Below are 27,948 nucleotides of genomic sequence, written 5' to 3' on the forward strand. Positions count from 1 at the left end.
TCTTTTCATATGCCTTTTATGCATCTTCAGTAGGGATTTGAATTTATATTGCCAACTAAAAGAGAAAGATGGCTGCAAAACCCATCCCATCACAAAAGCATCATGAACCCAGATTTTATTCCCATGTCCTGTAGAACTCCTCCCTCTCTCCCAAATGCCTCAAGGAAGAAAAAAACCAAAACAAACCCCCAAATCAACAGCCTTTCACAGACTACTTGCTAAGTCAACTCTTGGAGCATTACTAGACACTTTCAGGCTAGACTGTACAACAGTTCCTAAATAGCATCTCTATTATATGGACTTTTGTTGAAAAACCTTTTGTCCTCACCTTGAACAGCTTGAACATTTATCACTGATGTGCTGTAAAGGGCTTATCACACATGCACTATACTGTTACATGTACAATGCAGGAGTAACTGAGGAAGGGGTAGCCACATACATGAAAACTGTCACTCTAACATAAGGAAACATTTATGAATGTCCCCTTTCCTAATGCATCTTCTGGGATTATGCACAGTGACTAAAAAGAAATACAGCTACACAAAGTCCCAAGGCCTGGTAGTGACATACCCAATTCTCAGCCAGTGCTTTTCATGCATTTCAGGTGTTCACACTTACCAAAATGAGGTATCTAACATATTTCAGAGAGGTGGAGGTACCAAGTCTGTTCAAAACCCAGACTTATTAACATTGCATCAATACTGTTTGCAAAAAGATAGGCAACTATTCAAAATCAAAACAGAAATTAGTATTTTTATGTCGTGTTGCTGTTGTAGTTTTATATAGCTTAATGTGACATTCCACAAAATTGAAATAGTGTGCTTTGTTACTTACTCTTTTGGCATCTCTTAAATATGAAAGTTTTAAACTTTCAAGAACCCAAAATTAAAAACTGGTTAATTGAACTTTATATTAAAAAGTCACAGTTCTTAACAGGATACTTAATACACCTGCACCATTTTGATGGTGAGTACTCAAATACATCAAGCATTTATCCACAATAGTTTTGCTAATAATATAGGCACATAGTGGCATGTAAACTACACCTGGCAACCAGAACAGCAAAGGCACAATCTGGGTATTTTTTTTCTTTTTTTCCATTTTTTTTTTTTCCACTTTTCAAGATGTTGGTTAATTCACAAAGAAAAATATTCTATACTTCATGCAGAAGTATTACATTTGTATTTTATAGCACAGGACCATTACAAAACTGCTGTCATCTGATGGGTCATTTAAATAAAGAAAAAAATAGCAGCTCTTTGCACTGAGGAACTGAATTTCTGAATTAAAGGACAATACATGTTCTCTCATCTTTCAGGTTGAGAACATCTGAAATCCTCTATGTATCTTTTTCTCTACAAAAAGCATTGCCTGCACATTTAAGGTAGTTATAAGTTTTCTGGTTTGCTATTTTCAGCTTGTATTTGTTTTCCCATGTGTCACTTACTTACTTACTTGACTAAGAACTCAAAAGTTAAGATGTCTGTAAAACTTATCAGTAGCTTCTCTAATACAAAAGTAGTTTTAAAACACTGATGTAACTAGGAATCTGACTGTGATCCTCTATGAATTGAGCCTATTTAGATGTCTGTGTTTACTCACACCTGCAGACTTGTGTTTCTTCAAAGGGAATCATTCTAAGCACAACTGATTTCTCATCAGGAGACAGTAGCAGGAACAGTTTCAAACCAGAACACAGCCCTCAGCAACTCAAAGTTAAATCTAATGCAGTGACTTTGAAGTGTAGTTTCTGCCCATAGCTCCAAGAATATGACAATTCTGCATTTTACATAGAAACATTACAGTTAGAGTAAGTAGAAAATTTTAGTTTACAAATGGAAAAGATCTTTCTATTAAAAAAGACATTTCACATAGTTACCTTAAATAGTTCTTATATGTACCATTCCACATTGTGGAAAAGCTGAAATACGCAGTCTGGACTCCACAAGTTAAAGAAAAAAAGAATTGTATGTATTGGCACAAATACTTACATCTACATCTGTACAAAGTAAAAAAAAAAAAAAAAGCGCTGACAACCCTGTCCCACCATATACCTCTCACAGCGTATTCAACTGCTCTCCAACACACACTTTCCTACGTGACTGCCAATGAGTGACAACAAGATGAGAACTTAAGAGTGCCAAAAAGGTCCAAACTGCTTTGTCAGTCTCTAAACAGAGGAATCAGAAGTATATCCAAAAAAGTATCAGTCCACTCAACATGCTCGCAGCTGTGAGGTCACTGCAACTGCACTCTGTATGCTCCTATTAGCAGCTTTACCTGTAAAAGCAAACGAATGTTTCAGATAAAGATTGTTCACATGTAACTGCTGCATTAAACACTTCTAATATAAGAACAGCATGAGAAAAGGCATACAATCACTAGTGACTGAGAAAGAAAAAAAAGGAATTTACAATCTGTGTTTAATAAAATCAGTTTACAGTAGCCCTACTGAAATACAAATGGCTTGTAAAAGGACTCAAGTAGAATACTACTGCATTAGGTGTTGTTTGAACAAGCCCCAAATTTGAATTAGACAGATACATATACTTCCATTTGAATACGAGTTCAATTTTTTCCCTCAAAAAAAAGTGCACAATAAAAAAAGTTTTAAATCTGAAGATCTAGAAAATTTACTGGTGTGTCTTCCAAGGATAGAATAAATGCTACCAGAACAGGATCTGTTATTCATCTTGCAACATGTAGTGGGACTATTGCCCAAACCACCTGGAAAATACAACAGACTACACAGACTATTTAAAAGCAGACTACATACCCCAGTAAATACTTCCAAGTTCTCCTAAACATGCATGCAAAAACATCTGTACGCAAAAAATGACTGACACTCCATGTATCTGTTAGTCATCAAATTCACAATACAGATGGGGAAAATTTTAGCTGTAACATTACTTTATCCTGATGCATGAATTATTCTGACTGCAGCATAAAAACATTTAATTGTGACAGAACTATCGCCTTTGGCAACGTTCCTAAGTTCTGGCAATGTCACAGGATGGAACTGTAACTGATGGGAACCAGGATGAGGAGACAGTGGTAAGTTCTTAGTTTTACATTTGCAACATACTACTAGAGCATTTAGACTATGGAAGAGTTATTGTACAACAAATTAACATGCACATTTAACTTTGAGAACATTTTGTACCTTGGCAGTAGGAGCTTCTGCCAACCGTATAAAAAGCTTGTTAAGGCCTGCAGTAGGGCTGAAGGAATAAATAAAGTGACTGTCCTAAAAGAGAAAAGAAAATGGACAAAGTTAATGGCAGGATACGGCTGAAATTCTATACAATTGGACTAATAAAACATGACATTTTCACTATGCATTTCTGAAAGAAGGTTGTGTGTACTGCAGAGAACCTTTGGTGCAACCACAAAACAAAAGGGCTTGAAAATTGTGTGAAGTGATGCATTTAATAGATTAAAAAACAAAATAAAAAATTAATCATTAGAAATACGAGGTAGATTGTTAAAACAAGTATTTAAGAACTTACTTTGGTCAAAAATTTGAGAGGCTAGGTGAATTTGAGAAGTGAAACACCTTTAAATTTAGAATTCTTGCCTGTCTGCTCAGACCCTCAGTTCTGAAGTCACAGAAGGATTGGGGTTGGAGGGGACCTCTCAGGGTCATCTGGTCCAACCCCCTGCTCAAGCAGGGCCACCTAGAAGCAGGTTGTCCAGCACTATGTCCTTGCTTTTTAAGTCATAAATTTTTATGGAGTCTAGTACACACAAGGTTTGTAGTTCTCTCCATATACAAAGAACAACTAAGTTCCATTTAAAAAAACCCCTATTGTGCTTAAAAAAAAAATGCTTCAATCACAAAACTTAAAATCCAAATTAAGGCACTAAGATTTTCCAGGCTGCTCCATAAAGACTTTATAAAGCAGTTTTACAGTCAATCAGTAATATGAAAAGATTTACCAAAAATACAGGGAGCTGGAATTTGTCATTTAAAACCACAGCTTGTACACTGCATGGTCCACAGAGACGAGCAATAACTTCTTTACCAAAGAAATTTGAATGGAAAACAAAGAGAAGAATTCCAGATCCTGAAAGGGACAGTAATTCAGTCACATGAATTTGAAATTACATCCACTAGTTAGAAGAACTACATACACTGAACCTTTGAAGACAGTTAGGTACAAATATATATACAAATATAAATATTATATAGTATATATTAAACCCCAATAGAGTATCAAAGCAACATGCAGAAATCCCATCTCCCAAGCCAGTGGATTCCAGCACAGAACACAACTGACTTGGTCACTAAGCTAAGGTCTTTTAGCAGCAGAAATAATTTTATGTGGCTATTAAAAAGGAAAGCAAAACGGATACAGCAATCCTTGGTACGGTTCACCTCTGTGGTTTAGGTTTACCTAAAGAGATCTGTGGAATGAATCTAGTTTGGGTTGTCTGTTTTCTTGGTAAGGACAGCTGAGCCCAGTCAATTATGGATCTTTATGAACTGCACTGGAATTCAATAAGCAATAATCTTCAAATACCCACAAATGCCTCATTTTAATACAGAAACTTAGATAAGGTTTCTTAATTCTATAAAGGATACCTATAATCAAGAACTGGAAGACTTCTATTACAACTCTTAACAACCAGAAAACCAGGCAGACACAACCACTTTCAATCTTAATTTAAGTAGTATTCCACAGTCACATTAATGTTTTATTTCAAGAAAAATCAGTATCAGTAGATATTTCCCTGATATACTCAAAAGATGAATAAAAATGGCTCAAAGCATCAGAGATTAGTATCTGGATTCCTGCAAGAATGAAGAAACATTCCCAAGTATCTTGGGAATTTGATTCCCAGCTTTTTCAAAGGGTTTGTGGGCAAAACAGAGTTGATTGATGCTGCTGCCTTTTTTGTAGTATTTCTATACTGTGACTATACTTCAAGACTCCAGTGCGTTAGGTACTGCCTACAAAACAAGATGACAAAATAGGGTATTTTCTAAGTATGCTCTTAGATTAAGGTTTTTCCAAATGATTAATTCTAAGGTAAACCACTCCTTTTCTGTAACACCTGTCACTAGGCTAATGTAACCCTCACAAAGCTAACGTAACCCGCGAACAGAAGAAAGAAGCTGTGTATGTGGCAATAAAAAAAGCTCTTTAAAAAAAAAAAGATACACACAAACCTCACCCACAACGCATCAAAATATCGCTGCTCTCCCCATGCTCCATAATCAGCACACTCTTAATGTAGTGTACTGCAATAAGCAATACAGAAATAATTTCGCATAGCAGATACTTCAAGACATACTTAAAAGGCAGTTTCTCAATGCACTGTTCTACCTTTGGTTTTTGTATTTTTTTTTAAGAAATAAAAAATCCACCACCACAGCAAACCCCCTACCTTCTGGAACATTTTGTGGGGGTTTATAATTAAAATCCGTAGAAAAGTCTGGCCCTTCACAGAGACGATGACACGCAATTGGAAAGACTGGCTCCAGTAAAGCAAGACGAGCTTCAAAATAATCCCTGATGGTATCTTCTGCTACTCTTGAGAGCCTGAAAGACCAAACAAGTGAGGCTTATGCTTCACATAGTAAAATTACTTTACCAGAGAGACAGACTTAGTGAGGGCTGATGCAAAAAAGGATTCCAGATCACCTTTTTGGATGCCCAATTTTCAGCAGCGAATGCCTTCATCACTAGCATTTATGCACAGATGAACTCCAGGTCCCAATACTTTGTTAATAAAACATTTTATCAGCAATCTGTTTGTGAAATTCATCTATAGGGTCCACAAAAATAAAAATCCGAGACAAATGCACTGCAGCAGATTAAAAAAAAATTCCAACTAGCCACATATTTTAAGGCTCTTTATGTAGAAAGACATCCCCAAAACATCAATATGAACCTAGTGGCTGAACAGAAACAGGCAACCACTTCTCCAGCATGGCTGATTTATCAACCTGACTGCAAGTACAATGTAAAAATACACAAATAAGTCACTGTATAATTTTACTGGCAGTACTATTGGAAATATGCAGTTCCCAGTAAAACTCTACTAATAATGCAGTGAAAAAGTAGCCACGCTACCATTAAACAGTCAAATTGTTTTTTTTCATTTGGTTTTTTTGGGCTGGGGAGGTGGAAGAAGCATTTATTTTAAGCAAGCAGCCTAGCCTTCAAAGAGAGACCACATTAACCAACAATATTTGGCACCTTTACAAGCAGGTTACTAAGTAATCTTCTTCAGAAAGCCATTTTGACACAAATGGGTTTTAAACACTTTTACAAGGTAAAGGTCCTGACTCTCTCAACTTTATAGCTTTGTCAGCTATTATTCAGAGCACAATTCCTCTCTGTGCTAGCTGAGACTACCATCTGCGGAATCTAAAACTTAAGTGTTTGATCGGAAAGAAACCACAAGAATTGCCATACCAGAGCAAGCCCGGAAGCCCATCTAACCTAGCTTCCAGATGCTAGACAAAGCCATATTAAATATGGGAAATTAAACAGTTGTCTTTTTTTGGTAGACTGTCCTAGTTTCCAGCAATCTCATTTAGAGGCATCCAAAACTAGAAACTGCAGCCAAATCACACCTCTTCTTAGATGTACTTAATCCCTTCTAAAATCCCATGCATCTGTGACCACAACATTCGGCAACGAGATCTGTAATTCAGTTTTTCCTGTGCAAAAATATTCCTCCATTTCAAACCTATCACTAAATCATTTAACAGGATGGCCTGTAGAACCCGTCTCGTGACTTTGGGTTATTTTCTGTTGTTTCCTGATTTTATTTTAAATCTTGACCTTTTGATCTGTCCCAAGTCACTTATATCACTATCCTACAGAACCTCTATCCTACAGAAGCTACTCCAGATGACCATCATCTTTACTTTCCCTTTTTGCTTCATCTGTTTTTGAAACAAAGTAACTGGAATGGCAGATGCCATTTAAGGCATTCGGACACCATGGATTTACATTTTATTTTCAGCTCCACTACTACTATATTATCTTCCTTTTTGACTGACAAGAAGCACTGAACTGGTATTTTCAGGTAATGAGTCTAGAAGCTCCCTCAATTGGCAAGAGCTGTGTTACTCCCTGTATTAATTCACATTAATACAGTGATACCCCATGGACATCACTTTGCATTTATCAATATTTAATTTCAACTGCCCTTTCATTGGCAAAATTACATGTTCGAGATTTTCCAAATCTCATTACTGAGATTAGCCAAAACTGAGGTGGCAGATTTTAAATAAGAAACAAACTGGAAAAGGCATCAAACAGTGAATGAGTGACAAAGTTTCAATACACTGAACTGCAGGTACCAGATCACTTTTATCTGCGTGCTTGCTGTTGCCTTCAAAACCTTAACTCACAAGTCATGATTTCCTTCTCTGGGGAAGAATCAGCATACTCCATTTATCCACTTCAACTGCCCCTGCTCACTTTAACAAGTTCTCTATCTTTGAAAAATTATTATTAGTTTTTGTGCTTTTAGCACTTTTTTTTTTTTTCCATTTAGCCTGCTGTAAGAAAACATTCTTTATAGCTTCTATCTGCTCAGTGATCTACACTGCCTCAGACAAGCTTTACAGTGCATTAAGAATACTGGCATTACAATACTTCCCTCCCAGTATGAAACTGGATCAGAACACATTAGTTCAGCAAAAATCAGTCTAGTTGGAAGCCAGTCACTACTGGTGTATCCCCAGGGGTCAATACTGGGTCCATTCCTGTTTAACATCTTCATGAATGACCTGGATGATGGGGCACAGCGTACCCTCAGCCAGTTTGCAGATGACACTGAACTGGGAGGAATGGCTGATACACCAGAGGGTGGTGCTGGCATCCAGAGGGACCTCAACAGGCTGGAGAAATGGGCCAACAGGAAACCTCATTAAGTTCAACAAAGAGAAGTGCCAAGTCCTGCACCTGGGGAGGAACATGCTGGGAGTCACCCGCCGCAAAGCAGCTTGGCAGAAAAAGACCTGGTGGACAGCAGGCTGAACATGAGCCAGCAATGTGCCCTTGCTGCAAAGGCGGCCAATGGTATCCTAAGCTGCATTAGGCAAAGTATTGCCAGCAGGTCAAGGGAAGGGATCCTTCCCCTCTACTTATCACTGGTGAGACTACACCTGGAGTGCTATGTCCAGTTCCAGGTTCCTTGCTACAAGGGAGACACGGACATACTGGAGAGAGTCCAAGGAAGGGCCACAAAGACAATGAAGGGACTGGAGCATCTGACATATGAAGAAAGGCTGAGAAAGCTGGGACAGTTCAGCCTGGAGAAGAGAAGGCTTAGGGGAATCTTATCAATGTGTATATATTAATAAACACCTGAAGTGAGGGGGCAAAGAAGACGGAGCCAGGCTCTTTTCACTGGTGCCCAGTGACAGAACAGGGGGCTACAGGCACAAACTGAAACACGGGAGGTTCGCTCAGAACATCAGGAATTGCATTTTTACTGTGAGGGGATGGAGCACTGGCACAGGTTGCCCAGGGAGGTTAAGAGGTCTCCATCCTTAGAGATACTCAGATGCTGTCTAGACACAGTCCTGGGCAACTGGCTCTAGGTGGCCCTGCTTGAGTAGGGGGGTTGGACAAGATGACCTCCAGAGGTCCCTTCCAACCTCAACCTTCTGTGTTGCTGTGATTCTGTAATTTCATAACTGAGTTCCTTTAGAATTCATAGGCAAATACAACCTTGCGCTGGAAATGTTATTTATTTGTGTTTTACTGGTTTGCACTACAACAGTTTTTACCCAACATTTCACTTTGCAAATGTTCCACAAATTTCTCTGCCTCACAGAAGGGCTCCCTTAACCTCCATTGTGACCACTGCTGCAATGATCATATGGAAGCATTTGCTTATAGGTCTTAGTTTTTAGACTTAGTATGCTTAAATTTAGTATTTAATAATGTTCTAAAGGAAAGAGCACCCCTAACTATTTAAAATAGAATAAGAATATTGGTAGTACTACAGCACATATCAGCAACCATTACAAGACAGTTTTTATCAACATAGATTTACAATGTTAGCTGATGGAAAACACAAGAGATCAGAGACAGAAAACAGCCACGGCTTTCTAAACACTAAAACACTAGAACAGAATGAGCTTGGACTACAAACTACTTGATAGATGGTCATACATTATATAGATAAATCATTAGGATAAAATCGTCATAAAACAATAAAAGGACCTTGCACAGAGACAGTGTTCTTCTAGCACTAGCTATGCATTCATGGCAAAATCTCACCTGCTGTAGAAGGTCTGAGACCCTCCTTGAGACTTCTCCAAGTTTAAGAGGTTGCTGATTATGATTTTTTTAAGAGATTGCTGGTTATGATTTTCTGCCCTGATAGACTAACTGTCAGTATTCCTCCAAATCAGTATTTAAAAGACTTTGCTCCTTCTCTTTATATTTTGTCTCCATTTAGCATCCATATTCATCAGCTCAGTACATGACCATATGACATGAACTCTTCACATACTACATAGGCTGCATTGCTCTTTAGTCATTCCGTTGCACAATGAAGATTTTTATTTCCATCATTTACTGGCATGAAAGCTTTACCCCTGGCACTCTCAGCTCACAGCTGATGGTTAAGGGTCCAACAACACCCTAACTACCTGCACTGATTATTTATGGTGGTTTTTTTGGTGTTCTTTTGTTTGTTTCTATTTTTTTAATGCTTTTTAGCAAGGTATTTTATTTGGCATGCCCTAACAAGAGTTTACATTCAACTGTCCAGTGCTTACACACTTTCTAGTTTTCCCAATTGCTGTATTTCTAGTTTAAGGAATCTTTCACTTCTAGTAATTCCCTCTTCCTCCTTTCCATCTTTTTACTCAGTGTTTAAGCAAGTGTCTGCTAGTTCTGTTAGCTCACGTCATTTTCATTTCACATGATTTATTAGTTACCTTTCTGCCCAAATCAGATGTTTTCTTTCCTGAAATGTCCCCCTCTTCCCCCGACTTAAACCAAAATTATGACATGCCTAGTATCGCAAACATCACCAGAACAGACTTCAAAGTACAGTTTACTCACGTTTCCAAATGACTCTTGAGCTGCTCATACACCAGTACGTTATTACATTGTTTAGCAAAATGCAGTGCACTGTTCTGATGCTTTGACAAAATGTTACAGTCTGCTCCGCTTTCAATCATAAGCCGCACTATATCAGAATTCCCTCTTTTACAAGCCTGTGCAGAAAGTGAGAAGATGGAAGGATGGACAATGATGACAAATACCCCGTTAGAAGAGAGCATAACATTGGAGTAAGCAGAACTGCAGAAATTAATTAAAATCCAAAATTAGTTACAATTCAGAAAACAAGTTTAGGTATTTGTTCTGCGAATGCTAACACAACTAGAAACTCAGGATCACACTCCATAAATATTTTATCTTTATCCAGGCAACACTACACACCTGATCCCAGAGAAGCAGCAACACTCAGGATTACCAAGTGGACTTAATTAGAAAAAAATAAATAAATAGATAAAACAAACCCCCCAAATTCTGTGAAAACATCCAATCTGCTGGAGTTCAGTAACTGTAAACTTTCTTGCAATTGTTTACCTGAATATGTGTTTCTGCAGAAGTATTCAGAATGACTAAATTAATGCTTCAAAGTGTCTGTTTCTAGGAATCTCAGTTCAAATGGTAGTTCAGGTGTGCAGTAAATTAACAGAATTTGCCCGAAATTGTTATTTAGCTACGTTAGACAGTCACTGTTATTAACTGCCTAAGCATCCAAGGCTGTTCACTGTTACTTAACAGCAAGAATTTCAGGGCATGTCAACCAAAGACTTGACCAAAGTACAGGAAAGTCTAAAGAAAGCTTTACTTTGAAGAAAGCAAACACATGCTCTCGGTTGCTTGTTTTCAAATACTTCAACAAATTAGGGAAAGGCACAACATATAGAAATTTCTATCTTCATGAGGCCTTTCAGAAGTTACCGTCTGAAACTCGTCTCAGCTCTGAACTTTCATTTGTGCTTTCAATCTTCCATAACTAAACCTACCTGTACCTGTCCTCCCCGCAACAAACAACCCACAAAAAAAATCACACACCACCTCAGAGAAAGGAACTAAGTGCCAAGACCTTTTTTTTTTTCTTCCTTTCTCTTGAAAAGTATGATCGAACTCTTAAGGTTAAATAAAAATGACTTGATAAACACATTTACATGTTCATCCACACATGGCTAAACTTGTTCCAGTAAGTTACTGGAAATTAAGAACCTATTCTTTGTATCTGCACAGCAAAACAAATACCCATAGTAAGTCACTGTAGGCTACCTATTAGAAAGTATGTACAGCTGTGCATCAAACACTAATAAAACCTTTAAAAACAATAAAGGTCAAAACTGAGGTTCATGGAGGTAGCCAAATTATGAAGAGAATTTAAGCGGCTAAGGAAACAAGTGTGTTACCATTTTCTTTACAGAAAAAAGTGAACTCCCCACACTTGTTAAGCCTTGCAGAGGATAGAAGAGAAACAGTACCATGTTGTCTTGTTCAGAAAAGCTTTCATAACCTCTTCTGCCAACAAACTGCCTTAAACAGCCTACATACAAATACAGCAAGTTTATCAGGAATGGGAGCTTTGGTGAAATTATTTGATATAAACAAACAAAAAAATTAAGAGGAGCACAGACTGTTCTAAGGGTCTTAGAATAAAAATAAATAATTAAAAATTTCCTTTGTGATGGGGGGAGGGGGGGAGTAAAGGTGCAAAACAAGCAGTGAGAAGGAGACTGCAAACCAGTTCTTTTATTTCCAGCCTGCAACGAAACTACAGAAGTCAATCACAGCAACACTCAAGTGCAAGATTCTCCTTTCTGGAATTTTCCTCTTCCTGATGACAACCAGATTATCTCAGTCTTAAGACCACATCTGCATTTCTTTGAGCCAAATAATGGAAGAGGATGATGAGCCACATTTAGCACTGTATGTTGACGGCATCTGCATTTATTGTTTAGATATAACAGTACATTAAAAAAATGGATTAAAACACTGCCTAGAATAACAAAGAGTAGCGTTTGTATTTCAGATATAGTACATGTTCCCTAAATCAACTCTACAGATATGTTTTTATGTTTTATTACTTTGCCAAAAGTATTTACTATTATACCATGTCAGGACAAACACTGGATTTACCTTCATTAAAGCAGTTTCACCACTGCTCTGCTGCATGTTCACATATGCCCCAGCTTCCAGAAGAATAGCTACTGTTGTTAGAAAATTCTGGAAAAAACCACAAAAACCACAAGACAAGCAAGTAGAAAATAGTCTGGTTTTGTTTCAGAATATAAAGTGACACTTATTTAAAATCCATCAGTAAAATCCAAAGCATGAGGCATGATACAATTAACAATGTTCTCTCCCATGGCTAATAAAGAGCAATTCAGACTCAGGCAAGTAGATAGCCATGAGTATTTACAATTCTTACTTTTTTAAAATCTTGCAATAGTGAACAGCACAGGAAGAAAACAGTATGTTTGCATTAATCACCAAACTGGAATCAAGCTGCCTTTTGGCCTTGTACCTACCGTACATGGGAAAACACATAAACCAACTTAAACAAGAGTGCACCCATGAAACATCCTCTAACTTACTAGTCCAGTTGGTCTTAGTTTGAGAAGAGCTTGCCTCCATCTCCCAACTCTCAAATAGTAAACCCTGCCTAATCAGAGATTTGGTCTCAAGTTTGGATCCTGTGTAGCCAGAGATCATAACTAGCAATTCTAACACAAGAACTTCAGTCCCTATGACAGAGAAATTCAGAGGTATCCTTTACATCCACTTTCCCTCTAGTTAGCCCTATGATATTCTCTGTTCAAGGCAAGGTTTGTGATCATAATTTATTTACACTACAGTAACCACAGCTGCTGAAATTATGCAGTTAAGGCCACCCTGCTATATCCTGCAAACTACTTTTCAGGGATCATCCAAGGGAAAAAAAATTGTGTACCACTTTTAAACGTAAGTAAAAGAGCCAATAACCACAAATATGACAATAACCAAGCCAACCTTTTCAGCTGCGTGTATCAATGCAGTTGTTCCATTTTTCTGTCTACCATTAACTTTAGCTCCTTTCCTGATTAGGACCCGGAGAAGGTCATCGTGCCCACCAGCAGCAGCAAGCATTACCAGGGTCATTCCACTTGAGTCCTGCAACAAGAATCATTGCCATTAAAAAAAACCAAAACCAAAACGAAACCAACAAAATAACCCACAAAAATGAAATACTTTAAGATAAATCAAAGTTGCAAGACAAAAATTGCAAGTGCGTCAAGAGGTTTCACAAAGATTCCCCTCCCTGGCAGAAGAATTCACGCATACATGGCTGCCAGATACTGATAAACTATCACCTCCTACTTCTCTTGTCCACAGGCCTCACACTCCAGCTCCATAATCTGCAAAACCCGTAACATTCCAAGGACCACAACAAGAAGGAAGTAAAACAGAATGAGCCAGGAAGAAAGGCAGCAAGGTATTAGAGGGTGGGGAAGACAGCAAGACAGTGGAAACAGAAATCAGCCGCCACTAGAGGAAAAACAAAACTGCTCAAGTCAGCTGCTACCACAACGCTGCTTTTGGATTTTATCAGAGTATAAGTATGAAGAGAGTTCTGTGAGTGGCCAGTCTCCTCACTCATTCTTGCATTTATCCACCAGACACTATAATTCAAAGAACACATGCTTGCCTCAGTAGTTCATTTGGCATCTTTTCTACTATGCTACAGAAGTCTTAGCATTATGTATAGTTCTCAAAATGCTACATAGTAACAGCTCACCAGTGAAAATACTGACGTCAGAGATTTTAAGCCTCAAAAATGGAACTGTAGTACTATTTAACAGGAAAATAGATCCTTGAAAGAAAAAAACAGTAAGAACACAGCTGATGAAGATCTGGCAGAAAACTAATTATTCATGGAGTGAAGTGCTCCCAGTCTGTCAAACAGAACATTCTTTTTTTTTTTCACGTACAGATGTTTTACATAGTTCAGCCACTTGACCTGATGGGTATCATCATTTCTTACCCCATGCAAAGGTCTAAATTTAATATTCAGTTAAATCCAGTGGGTGAATCTGCTGCAAATCCAGCTACTGGGATGCTTCCATCAAACTGTACTTCTATCAAACTTTTTTTTCTTTGGAAGAAATGGATAACAAATATTGAAGCCTCAAATTCTGTACTCCCTTTTCTCACTTTGTGCTTTTTTTCCCAAGGTGAGACAGAAATCTACTAGCAAGAGGGGAAAACTTTTCCAATAATCCAAATTTGTACTCTTCCCTCCTGCCCCCCTCCAATACTTCTATTGCAGAAAAATTACCTCTTGATCCAGATTATATTCCTCGTTTGAAGAAAGTGCCATCTTTACTGTCATATAATCTCCACTTTTAACAGCATCCCTCAGGAGAGCTAGAAAATAAATTCAATGCAGTTATAGGATATTTCACTTTGAAACGCCAGCTAAGAAATGTGCTTTCCTCCCAGCAACTACTCACTACTTGATATTGGTTCTGTTGACACATGATTCTCATCTTCTCCATCAAGATGCTTCTGAAAGTCTTCTAGTGTCAGCCATTCTAACTGCATGTCCATACCCAAACTCAAGACTTGTTGCTTGCCATCTATCACGTGTTTGATTTTATGGAAGAAAAAAACAAATAAGTAAAATAAGTAACTTATAAATTTCCAAACCATTCATTGCTTGCCATTGCTTCAATGATCAGCAGCTTAACATACTACTACTTCTCATTCAAGTAGACTCTGGAAGTCAGCATGGAATGGTTCCAAACAATGAAGGCTATGTTACAAACGGATATAAAATGCTTTTACTTGAAAAAAATTGTTCATTTGTTGTAATAAATTAGGCTGAAGTGATAAGAGATGGTGAACACTCCATTACTGTAATAGCAGAAGCACATGGAAAGGTTATCAGTGAGTTTCAAAAGAAAACATTATTTCAGCCTCCTGCGGAGACAAGAATTGGAGCACTAAAAGATGCAAGCAGGAATGGAGAAAATATTAACTGCCAGTGCTCAACTTCCCCCTGCATTTGTTTCTACTACTCACCAGAGTTCTCCATTTGACACACATCCACTACTTCTCGATCCCCTTCTGCAGCAATGTAAGTCCATGTGTCTGTTTCATCTCTTACGTTCCTCCTTTCCTTGTATACCTTGCTGTCTTTTGATTTTAATTCTTCTATGAATTTATATTCTAGCGAAGATTCTTCTCTTTTGCAGTTATTCTCAGAATATTCACTTTTTTCTTCTGAAGCTACATTAAACAAGTCAAATGCACTTTTGATGTCCTTAAAGCCTAGAATATTAAGACAGTTACCAAGAGTGACTACTTGAGCCACTAAAGACTATTACATAACAAACTTTAAGTGAGTGACCAGAGACCAATTAGAAAAGATCTGTTCTCTTTCTGTAAGTTAATCACTGCTGAAGCGTAGGAGCAAGCTTAACAACATAAACCAAAAATCGCGGCGAGCTAGTTCACCTCCAGCTACCCTGGCAAGTCTGAGTTCTGACTGCTTTCAACATGATACCATCTTCTTTTTAAGAAATGTAGTTTAGAATTATGTGTAAATTACTACTTTGAAAACATGGTTCAGTATCTGTGATGAACAGACAAAGGACATGTACTATGTAAGGAACAATAATTAATCATTCTCTTACTATTTTTCTTGAGCATTGCAAACATCTATGCTACTTTCAGTGAAAGATGTTTCTCTAGCAACAGCTATTCAAGGCATCATAGCTCCTCCTATATCCATTCATGATTATCAAAGGTGGAGTTACCTAGTTTTCCTCAGTTCATCCTCATCATAGTAGTGACGGAATTTATCCTGAATAAAATCATCCAAATTTTTACTGAGATCAAGAGTGGTAACATCAACACTCTGTTATACTATTAAGAATAGAAATACAACCTAGGCATTTTTCTTCATATATCAAATCATCCAGTTCTGGTGATATTTTAAGGGTTGTATAATACAACTTATCATTGTGGCTAAAGCAAGAGGCAAGAAGTTTGTCTGATGGGAACCTCTACTAGTTTTTCTAAACATACAAAGTGTGTATTCATAGTATCACCAAAACACTTCTGGAAATAGCCAACAGTTGGATGAATTCCTTTTAAAAAAAAAAAAAAAGATGACTGTTACATGCCACAGAAGCATAGCTGACAATATTAAATGAAAAACGGCAAAATTTTGACTTGTCTACAAAAACATTAAGAGATTTCTATACACTTCCATGCTTCATACATGAAAGTACACACAGCATTCTCATGAAGCATATATTAACAAAGCCATTAAACAGCAGACTTTTGCTTCCTAGAACAAAAGCAGAAATTCTTGTTTCTGGTATGTGTTACAAAACTATACAATATTCACTCTTATTTTTACAAGAGGAGAATGTCCTGAAGGGTCTTTCCCTTCTCTCTTTTAAGCAGTTAGCACTTACTTTTTAGGCCCTTTTGTTCTTTTCTGCTCTTTTCTTCTTTTTCAGACTCTTTTTTTTGAGATTTTTCTTTTGTTTCAGTTTTCTTTACTTCTTTCTCCTGATATTGAGAACAACGGTCAAATTAAAGTGGTAGGGAAAAAAAGGAAAATAAACCTTTCACCACTCCAATGATAAATAAAATGACTACTACTGAAATCTGTATATAACAGACTTGTGGACATTCCTAAGAAAAGAATTAAACAGGCAAGTCAGGAGTTAGGTCTGTAAAGGCTTCTTCCATAAGAGAAGTGGTGTTATTTCCAAAACAACTTCAATTCAGATTTTTACTGCATTCCAGCCATGCAAGGTGCTTTACGGCATGAGATGCAGATAGGCCAAAACCAGCATTTTGAAGGAAATTCAAAATTATGAACTTTTCATTTGTTCCAAATACCAAACCTGAACAGAATGTAATTATTTCAAAGTATTTACCACCTTTGCAGCACCATATTTAAAGCAGTTATGATAGCACTGACTTGAACCTTAACTGAGAAAACTTGAAATTGGTATACAGAAGGTTCCAAGTTTTCCAATTTACACATACAGAAATGCTATGGCAACAGTAATTTGTGAAAAACAGACACTCAGAAAAATCCACCCAAACCCACCGTATCCACACAGAAGACTGAGCTTAGCAATATCCAGTATCACAGAAGAAACGTGTGGTAGATGTAGATATATAATCAAATTCACCAAAATAGAATTCAACTGCCTCCACCAAAGGTTGCCTTTCTCCTCCTGTAACCCTCTCTCTCCATTCAGCCAGAAAATTCCAAACTGCAGAGTAGGGAGGACAAGACTCCTTGGCATGGCTTTCTATCAGCCCCTGACACTAACCTGGTACATGGCATAGCACTGGCTTTCTGAAAAAACTGCCCCAAAAGAAGTCCCCACAAGAATTACAGATTGAATTTATCATTAAATGCCACCACTTCTTTGGCATAGGGAAAACTTCACTTAAAATAGATTAATTTGGTGTATCATAATGTGTTAGCAGAGCTGAGATATTTAATCATCTTTCTCCCCCCCCCCCCCCAACAAAACCTCAGCTTTTGATCAGTGACATGATTAACTAGTAGCACAGACAGCTGTTAATCCCAGCAGATGCCCAGTATTTAGGAGGAGATCCATAAATCACTACAGGGACTACCAGATATTTGCTACACAGAGGGGCTGTTAAAATCAGTAATCCTGAATTCTATTCCAGATCTCCAATACTGATCAGATGCACAATGTACACTGCACATTTATTTTTGGAGGTAAATCAAATGGAAAGAATGGTTCAGCATGCAAACTGACTCCAAACAGAGAATACTGTATTATAAAATTGACATGACAGTGTTCTGTAATCAGAGCTACATAAGGAAAGACAGGTAGCTGAAACATACAAACTGACTCCAAACAGAGAATACTGTATTATAAAATTGACATGACAGTGTTCTGTAATCAGAGCTACATAAGGAAAGACAGGTAGCTGAAACATACACTATGATTTTATTTGAAAGGAATAATCTGCTTGGGCCAACAATTTAGTGAAGCCAAAAGACATCCAGAACTCTCCACCAAACCCACTCATGTAGTAAGTCCACAGCTGCTCTAAAGAATAACTAACCAGTTACCAAAAACATTGTTTAAGCCTCCTAGACTAAAAAAAGCAAAGACCAGAATGCCTGCCTTGCTTCCTTGGTACCTTGGAGCATGACCTTCCATGGAGCACAACCTTCCATGGAGCATGACTATGAGAAATGCATGCAGACAACTTACTGAGAGTTCTGGCTGAAGAGCCATAAGCAAACCAACTTTCATCTGTTGTTGATTTCTTCATGTTTGAGGTGACAGTATTTTTATACTACTGGTAAATAAAACAGAATTCCAAAGATTTATCTGATTATCATCACTGATGTGTCTCTTATGAATGCTATAGCCTTGAACTACAAGAAAATACTTGAGTAATAAAGGGCCATACCATTTCAGTTAATTAAATAACTTTTTGAAACTGGGCTATGCCTCATAATTATTGCTTAACCTTGTTTACAAGAGCTTTCACCACTAAGCTCCTGCAAAAACACTATTTTGTGTAGCTCTACTCTGAGATTATGCCACGTAATTCTCTACCTCCAAATCAACTTCCTTATGTTTAAGGTGGCCTACTCCATACATATAACAATCTTAAGCAGAGGACCACCACTGAACCTCCAGAAGAAACTTGCTGCCATGGAATTATGGCCTCAGAAGAAGTGGGACATAATCCAGTAATTATCAAGGTGTTTTGGCTGCAATCCTGTTACAAATCAGAAAGGGATTTCTCTGAGCAGCCAAAGTTTTATGAACTGCAAACTGTATTAGAACAGTCTGAAGCAGCTGCAAGAAATTATATTCTTAGAAACATTGTTTTATTTTTTCCATTTTTTCTTCCTTCACCTTTATCATCCTGCTTTTCTTAAAATACTACTGGAATAATAGGGAAAAATAAATATTCCAGTATTTGCTTAGCTCATTTCTTAGAACAGGTACAGCATTTGTAATTAATATGAAACTAAGCAATTCAGAATTCCTGGGGTGCTTATATAACAAGGCAAGCCAGCTGCACAATTATCTGGGAGACTTGGGTTTAGAAGTCATTTCAGCATTCCAATTCTCAGGTAGGTGGTAGCATATGTAGGTATAACAGAGTGGCTGGCTTTTGAGAGAGATCAAGTGTGTGGTTTAGCTCAAAAGTGCACTTCATTGTGCAGTGTTGGATGGATAGTTGCTCAAGACTGAATGTCTTACCACACAAGTAGAAAAAAGTCAAACTGAGACAACTGTTGAAGCTGGAGGGAACAAAGCTAAAAATGTATTGTGGTTTAACCCCAGCCAGCAACTAAGCCCCACACAGCCACTCACTCACCTCCCTCACAGTGGGATGGGGGACAGAATCAGAAGGGTAGAAGTGAGAAAACTCATGGGTTGAGATGAAGACAGTTTAACAGGTAAAGCACTCCTTCCCTCAGCTTTATATGCTGAGCATGGCATCATATGGTGTGGAATATCCCTTTGGTCAGTTGGGGTCAGCTGTCCAGCTGTATCTCCTTGTGCCCCCCCAGCCTGCTCGCTGGTGGGGTGGGGTGAGAAGCAGCAAAGGCCTTGGCTCTGTGTAAGCACTGCTCAGCAGTAACCAAAACATCCCTGTGTTATCAACACTGGTTTCAGCACCAATCCACAACAGAGCCCCATACTAGCTACTACGAAGAAAATTAACTCTATCCCAGTCAAAACTGGCACAAAATGACAGCACGCTTTGGAGGAACAGTAAATTTCATTCTAAGTAAGTACACATAACAAACAGGAGAAATTCAATACTTTCACATTTAGAGACACCCTTCTCTCCTAAAGTGTTCCCTCCTTTATAGTGTTCAGAATCGAGAAATTTTTCAGTCTCTCCTACACATTGTGCAGTGGGCTATTGTGGTTTAACCCCAGCCAGCAACTAAGCACCATGCAGCTGCTCACTCACTTCCCCCTCACCCAGGGGGATGGGGGAGAGAATCAGAAGGAAAAAGGTAAAACTCATGGGTTGAGATAAGAACAGTTCAATAGAACAGAAAGGAAGAAACTAATAATTATAATAATAACAATAATGACAATATTAATAAAACGATTGGAATATACAAAACAAGTGATGCACAATGCAACTGCTCACCGTTGACCGATGCCCAGCTAGTTCCCAAGCAGTGATCCACACCCCCAGGCCAACTCCCCCCAGTTTATATACTGGTCACATGGTATGGAGTACCCCTTTGGCCAGTTTGGGTCAGCTGTCCTGGCTGTGTCCCCTCCCAACTTCTTGTGCCCCTCCAGCCTTCTTGCTGGCTGGGCATGAGAAGCTGAAAAATCCTTGACTTAATATAAACACTGCTTAGCAAACACACTGATGTTTTCAGTTGTATCAACTTTATTCTCATACTGAATCCAAAACACAACATTGTACCAGCTACTAGAAAGAAAACTAACTCTATCCCAGCCGAAACCAGAACATAAGCCTTTCTTTAGTTTCATCCAGCTCATGAACTTTCCAATTTATATTTTTCTCTTTGCCATCATGAACACTAGCCTTTTGAGGTATCTGTACCTCAAAGATGTTTGGTTTAATCCCCAGCCCCCACCCCAATGCCTTAACATTGCTTACCTCCCCAGTTGAATCAGTGGACTTGAGCCCTCTTTCATCAGCACTCAATTTCAAACCCTTCTGCACTGGTAAAGGAGCAGGTGACACTTTCTCCAACTCTCCTGGTACCATTTTTATTTTTTCTTGACCTTTTTGCTTTTTGTGCATGCTTTTCTTCTCTAAATAGGTGTCTTGAGTTTCCACTTTTCTACCTTCCTCTTTATAATCTTCAGCTTTCTGAGTTTTTTTCTTCTTTCTTTTAACTTTAACATCAATACTATCATCTTCATTACTTGCTGATCCATCAAGATGCCTATCAGCAATGGAATCTTTTTCAGCAATTTCTTGTTCCAATATCTCTTCTCCACTTATTACCTTTTGCTTCTCATCTTTGTTTTCGTAATTTAAGTCTGAATTTTCATTATCAGTTCCTTGAGAAAATACATCGTCTAGAGTACTTGATTCTGAGTCAAACTGAACATCTCCATGCTTCTCCTTCCGTGACTTTTTATTTTCTTTAGAATCCTCTTTAGATTTTATTTTAAAATCTTTAACTTCTCCCTTCTTTTTCTTGATTTCTTTAGTATCTTCTTTCCTTTGCTTCTTTGGGTCCTTTGAATCCTCCTTGGTTTCTGAAGTCCTTTTTTTTGGTTTTGAATCTAAAACCAAAGTATCTGAGGAATTTTCACATTCTGTTCTGGGTTTTTCTTTGAGTTTTGCAGACTTAGACTTCTTCTTCTTCAGATCATCTGGACTTCTATCCTCTCCATCTTTTGACTTCTTCTTTTTCTTCTTTGGTGAAACATCATCTTTCGTTTCACTTTGCCAGTCACTGTCAGATTCTGCTTCAAATACATCATCATTTAGAGATAGTTTCTAAAAGGTAGGGAAAAAAAGAAAAGATTTCTTTCCCCATTAAACTGTATCACTTTGGTGTAAACTATACAAAAATGGCAGTGGTGGTGGTGCTTGGGAGAAGTAAATTTTTAAACACTTTAATCTTTTTATCACTGCAAACATCATTCCTCATTGCCAAATTGTAAAATTTCTAAATGCAATTCTAGCTCACTTACCTAAATTACATTACTAGCTGCTTGGATGAGAATCAGTACATAAACAAGTGAAGTAAACTAATCAGACATCCAACAACCAGATTCCAGAACAGAACTAAATCTGAACTATTTTACATCAAAACCAATTAACCTGATTTTGTACAATTTACCTATAGGTTTCCCAGAAGTAGGGTACCAGTTTTCAAAAAAGATTCTTACGCTTCATTTTAAGACTGACTGAGCAGTTAAAAAAAAAAAAGCCATATGCTGCCTTCTTGCAATTAATTTTTATATATTCCTATCTTACCAAATTTAATGGTTAACAGGCAAAAATACCAACCTGCTACAGAAAGCAGGAAGGTAAAATGAACAGTGCCCAGCATCACTGACAAGACAATATACATGTGGGTAGGGAAAGGGCGTTGTTTATGTTGTCAAAAGCAAACTAAAATGACCATACATCATTTATATAGTCCCATTAAAAACTGAAATAGTTTAGATGGCTTTAGAGTCTACCAGCAAACTTGTCAATTAACAAAAAAAAAAAAATCCCTAACCAGAAAGCAGCAACAAGAGTCAGTTTCACATGAAACAAAACACTTTTAGATAGAAGAGATTCTTTATGTCTTCTTAATTCCATATCCCAAATGTCTTTCCTTCTCCCTCCCCTCATTAGCAGGGCCTAGATAGGGAATATGTGATCAGTGTAAGATACTGGAAGGTGAAACACACCTGTATGTCTTTTTTAACAGGTTTAGGCTTATTGTCCACAATTTTTTTTCTGAATTCAAGCAGCACTTCTTTGCAGTCTTCCAAATGAACCTCTGGTTCCCAGGTATCATCATCAGAGGTATATCCTTTCCACCGTACTTTGTAGAGAATTTTACCCTGTAAGAAAAAAACCCCAACATTTAATACAATACAGCATACTATTGCATCATCTACTTAATAGCTGGGGATCTTGGTGCATATATCATTTTGTTTATATAGAAATGAATATAATGGGAGTTCAACCCAACGTTGACGTAAGAATTCTCAGAATTATTTCCATCTGCATCACATACTGAACTAAGTAGGTTGTAAAATATTTCAGTAGTTGGGAGTGTTTTTTTCCAAAATATTTATAATATCTATTCTGTAAAATCTGTAATATTTCTTCTATAAAAATGTCAAGCTTGAATTGCTTCTCTTTGCTGAAGAAGTTGATTTAAAACCATAAGATTTATAATGCATTAACACCATTCACCTAGTTTTATACTGGAATTTAACTCATGTTAGATTTGTAATCAATGCCATTTTTGATAAACTGAAATACCAACAATTAGAAAAAAAACCCAACCCAAAACACACAACCCACGAATGAGATGAAGTCAAACCTAGACAAAATCTGAGTGTGTGCATCTCAGTGGAGTTAGTTACAAAGATTTTGTTAAAAGAGTACATACGAAAGCCCTAGACCAATTGGTTCAACAGTATTTAACTTCACTGTAGTATGAAATTGCACCTTTTAGTCTCTACCTTGTTTTTTTCACTAGATTAGAAAGTTTTTTACCATTAATTTAAAAAAAAAAAAAAAACAACAACAAAAAAACAACCCCAAAACCCAAACCAATACAAAAGCTTTCCACCAAATGATCTCTTGCCTTTCTCCTAAATAGTCTGAATCCCTATGTTTCTCAAGATGGACTCCTTTTCTTGCTGAGAGGCGAGGCTTATTAGCTTGGAATCAGCATGTTGCTGATATAGCAAGTGGCAACTCAGGGCCGCCTTCTCCTAGCTTAACTGAAAAGCAGAGACATGTCCAATGAAATCAATGCAGTCACCCTTACAGATTAAACCTGCAGTCTCTTTTAACAGATGTATGACAAAAGGTACCACCAAACTTAAGAAAATCCATCGTCCATATAAAAAAAGCAAATAATGAATACGAGGCAGCATAGCCATTCCTGAACTTAAAAAAAAAAAGAACTATTAGCAAATGTACGAAGGAAAGCACCCTTGCAGAAGCGAAATAATAGTATCTCTTTCTTTCAAAAATAGATTGATAATGCTCTGAAAGATCCTACACTGCTCAACAAGCCTGGAGAAGGAAAGCTTCAAAAGAACTGCCATATGACACTTACTATTAAATGTATTTAAATCCATAAATTTACATTTTTGCCTGAGTACCATTAACCTTTGACCAAGTGTATATATATGCCATTAAACTTCAGCAATCAACTCTACTTACAATCTTCTGTATTTTGCTTCATTGACATATAAATAAATAGCCTATATTCAGATACATTAGTGTAATACTTCTCCTCTTATAATTTAGCTTAACCATATACTCTTGATTTAGGAATTAGTTTTCAAAATCATGTTCACATGTCTCTTTCCTTCTTCTAATGGGGTTACACATGAAATAAATGACTAGTAACTTCTTATTACAGTCACAGAATAATTTAGGTCATAAGGGATCTCCAGAACTAAGTAGTAAAATGCCCTGCTCAAAGCAGGACCAACTAGATCAAGCTGCTCAGAAATCTGCCCAGTCAAGTGTACCTATTCAGATTTCCCTGCATGCCAGCTTGTGTTCACTGCCTCTCTCATCCTTTCACTGTGCGCCTCTGAGAAGGATCTGACTCTGTCCTCTCTACATCCTCCCATTAAGCAGATATACATACCCCTGTGATTTGATTCTTCTCTTCTTATGGCAGAGCAAACCCAGCTCCCTAAAATGTTTCCATAACCCTTCACTCCAGTATGTCCACGTGTCTTCTGTCCTGGGGAGCTCAGAACTTGACACCATACTCCAGATGCATCTCAGCAGTGCTCAGAAGAGAGGAAGAAGCATCTCCCTTGATCTACTGGCTACACTCTTGGATGCTGTTGGCCACCTTTGCTGCAAGAACTGCTGACTCATGTTCAACTTCCTTGTCTGTGGGGACTCCCAGCTCCTTTCCCACAAATCTGTTTCCTAGCCAGCTGGCCTCTCACCTGTCTGGTGGTACAGGGTTATGCCATTTCAGATGCAGGAGTTCAGCTAGCTGCATAGTTACAGCCTTGTAACTTGGGTACAAAATGAGTTAGAATTCCTTTTTTAATTAATTGAAAAAGCTGGATAAAATAAAGTCTAATGCATATGTAAGACTATTTGGCTGCTGAATGACTCTACATCCAGTACATGGAAAGTGATAAAAAAAATGCAGTGTAAGTGAAGACAGGAGATTGAGCATCATACTGAAGATACATACACAGCCTCACACTCATCTGTTGACATTATTTTACTCAACATTGTTATTTCTTTCCTCTGTATCACTTACAAATAATAGAACAGTTCCAAGCATTTTTATACTGCTGTAGCTTCTACAAGAACTACTGATGGGCTAGAACCAACTCCTGTGGAAAGGGGTATCACCATGTCATTAAAGAGCAGAGTTAAGGTTACCCATTTCCCCTGGGAAATGTCATGATTTGCATTGGAGCCTCTTGTTCTAGTATAATTGTAGTGCAGTATGAAAGGCTTTCTAGATATATTGAGAGGAAACATTTCCAAATTTTTATTGCTTGCTCTCTTAAGTAGGACATGTTAATGTTTTGTTTATCAGCAGGTCTAACTCCTCAGCCCAATCCCATCCCAGGAGTGCTGCCTCTCATGCTACCACTACTACCAGCTCCAGCAACATCAAGAGTGTGAATGAAAAGAGCTTCTCTGTGCGGTGCTCTCCAGGTCTCCCGCTTCTGCAACTGTGATACAGGAACACACCGACTGGCCTTATGCTGTGCTGGACAGTGCCGGCTTGCTGTATCTGCTTGGACTTTGTATCAGACTTGGGAATCCGCAAGCTGGGAACCACTAGTCTAAAGCAGACTACATAAAATATACTCCACTGAATGTAACACACAGCTTTTTCCAGCCATTTTGGAAGTTAGGACTGGGTGCAAGTATCTGTCTTGCCCTGTATTTCTGAAGCACAGGAGCACAATCCCAGCTGAAGAGCTTGAAAGGTGAAAGGTGACCTGACACAACTGGAGCCCATGCTACAAAGCTGCAGCCAACACAGACTGGGTAAGGCAAACACATACAGTAAAGCTAATTGCACTGACCCAGCCTAGAAACATCAAGTGCATATAGCTCAGAACCTGCTGCAGAATGGGCTGCTCAGAGGAGGAGAACCATAGAAAGAGGGGGCGTAACACACCAGCACATGCCAATGACATTTTTAAGACATGGTACTTGATGTATTCTGGTACTCTTTAGAAGTATGTGCAATGGTATGACCCCCTTCCGCCCTGCCATCAGTATACAGATTTTAGGTTCCATCACTGGTGGGGGGGTGCGTGTGTGTGTGTCCTCTTGGTTTTAAGCCTGACTTATTATTTTGGCCAACACTTAATACAGGCAAAGCTATAAATACTGTATTACCTCGAAAGCAAAACATTCTTAAGCCATCAAGATATTACAGCCAAAATACAACCTAAGCACGATAGCATCACAAATATCTAAGAAATTCTTGATCTGAAGGTTCTCCAGCCTAAGGGTTTGAAAACCCTGATGTTTTACACTAAACAGGCAGAATTCTATACTATCCTGTACCTGACTGAAGCCTAAAATAAAAACCATAAATTGGTTAAAATAAACAATTTTCAGACGCAAAATAATTAAAAAAAAAAAAAGTTGTGTTAGTTATTTTTTGTAGTTGAGTTTTAGGAAATTTTCGAACATCAACCAGTCTAGACTGCTTTCAAAGAAGGGAAAGTATGCTATTTCTGTCTAAACAAAGCAAAGATCACTACAGCTAGTTATTTTAATTGGCAGAGGTCTCTCTTACATTAAGGGGTCTTCACACATTTTATACGCCAGTCAACAGTCTCACTAAACATACCTTGAAACCACCTCCAAGTTTTCCATTATATTCAATCCTGCCCATTTCTGCACTCAAAACACTTTACATCAAAACACTACTGCAGTCCAGCCATAAGAGCAGAGTAGTTTAACAATGCAGAAAAAAAACGTTAGTAGAGATACTCCAGATTTAGTCCCTTTAGTCAAAGCTGAAAGATACAAAAAGCTTCCTTGCAAAATTAGGCCCAACGGGTTTTAAATTGCAATTATAACGGATCTACTATGTTTGCATGCCTCTCGCCCAAGTATAAAAGAATCGCGCAGGAAAATCCGCCTCAACAGCAGCCTCTGCCTGTGCAGCCTGCACAGCCTGCGCGCACAGAAAGCGAGGGAAGAGCAGGAGGCGACCCAGCGCTCTCAGGCCCGCCCTGCTGCCGGCGCACAGTTAACCGCCGCTCCCGACTCCCGTTCTGCCGCGCACCTCCTCGGGGAGCAAGGCGAAACCCGACCCCAGGGCAGCCGCCGGCCCCAGTCAGGGGGCGGCCGGGCTGCCCGCCAGCCGCCCCGCCGCCACACGGCGCGGCAGCCTCCCTGAAGGACCCGCCGCCGCCGCCCGGGGAGCCCCGCCGCAGCTCCAGGAGGGCGGCGGGGGGCGCCGCGCACTCACCCCCTCGGTCTTCACGTCAAGGATCTTCTCCACCTCGAACACGTCTTCCTCCTCCTCCTCCTCGCTCTCGCCATCGCCGGCGGCTGCTGCTGCTGCTGCTGCTGCTGCCGCTGCCGCCGCGCACGCCGCCTTGCCAGCCCCGCTGCCGTCTTCTTCCCCGTCCTCCTCGTCCTCTGCCGCGGCCGCCGTCTCCTCCTCTTCCTCCGCCCCCTCCAGCCTGGCCGCCGCCGCCTCAGCCCCGCTCCCGGCCGCCGCCGCCATTTTGGGCCGAATTTCAAACGACAACGGTGAAATGCGGCTGCGACATGCACCGCCGGGCGAAGAGGCAGCGAGGCGGCGGCCGCAACCAATCGGCGCCCCGCCAGCCCATGACGCACGGGGGCGGGGCCCCGAGCCCTCAGGCCCTCGTGCCCTCCGCGCGGCGGCCCGCGGCAGCCAATGGGCGGCGGCGGCGGCGGCGGGAGGCTACGGCGGCGGCAGGAGGCTACAGCGGCGGCAGGAGGCTACAGCGGAGGGGGCGGCCCGGCCCGGCCCGTCGCCGGCCTCGCCCTGTGAAGGCGGCGGGTCCCCCGGCCCCGCGGCCGGCTCTCCGCCGGCCCGATGCCCGCCGCATGAACCGGGCGGCGGAAGCGGGGAGCCCGGTGCCGTCCCGCTGCGGCCGCCCGCCGGCGCTGGCCGTCGCGGGTGTCGGCACTAGGGCTGCCGGGAGCCCCGGTCCCGTCGGCGAGG

General features: G+C 39.4%; 1 protein-coding gene across 3 annotated transcripts; it reads right to left on the reverse strand.

Annotated features, from left to right (window-relative positions):
• On the reverse strand, positions 1-27,548 carry MPHOSPH8 (M-phase phosphoprotein 8). Of its 3 annotated transcripts, none has more exons than XM_069808220.1 (14): positions 27,220-27,547; positions 22,457-22,612; positions 20,694-21,548; positions 16,487-16,583; positions 15,084-15,332; positions 14,513-14,638; positions 14,338-14,426; positions 13,032-13,172; positions 12,159-12,245; positions 10,047-10,201; positions 5,392-5,546; positions 3,940-4,067; positions 3,164-3,247; positions 1-2,280 (listed from the first exon to the last, which is right to left on the reverse strand). In XM_069808220.1, the coding sequence occupies exons 1-14, from the start codon at positions 27,478-27,480 to the stop codon at positions 2,239-2,241; spliced, it is 2,625 nt and encodes an 874-aa protein (XP_069664321.1). In that variant the 5' UTR covers positions 27,481-27,547; the 3' UTR covers positions 1-2,238. The 3 variants fall into 3 exon arrangements, with proteins under 3 accessions (XP_069664321.1, XP_009912170.1, XP_069664322.1); XM_009913868.2 differs by lacking the exon at positions 27,220-27,547 and adding an exon at positions 26,593-26,724; XM_069808221.1 differs by lacking the exons at positions 1-2,280; positions 3,164-3,247; positions 3,940-4,067; positions 5,392-5,546; positions 10,047-10,201 and adding an exon at positions 11,745-11,963 and having other exon boundaries at positions 27,220-27,548.
• Positions 27,549-27,948: the final 400 nt, after the last annotated feature.

This window comes from Haliaeetus albicilla, chromosome 20 (genome assembly GCF_947461875.1).
Source record: "Haliaeetus albicilla chromosome 20, bHalAlb1.1, whole genome shotgun sequence".
NCBI classification, from domain to species: domain Eukaryota; kingdom Metazoa; phylum Chordata; class Aves; order Accipitriformes; family Accipitridae; genus Haliaeetus; species Haliaeetus albicilla.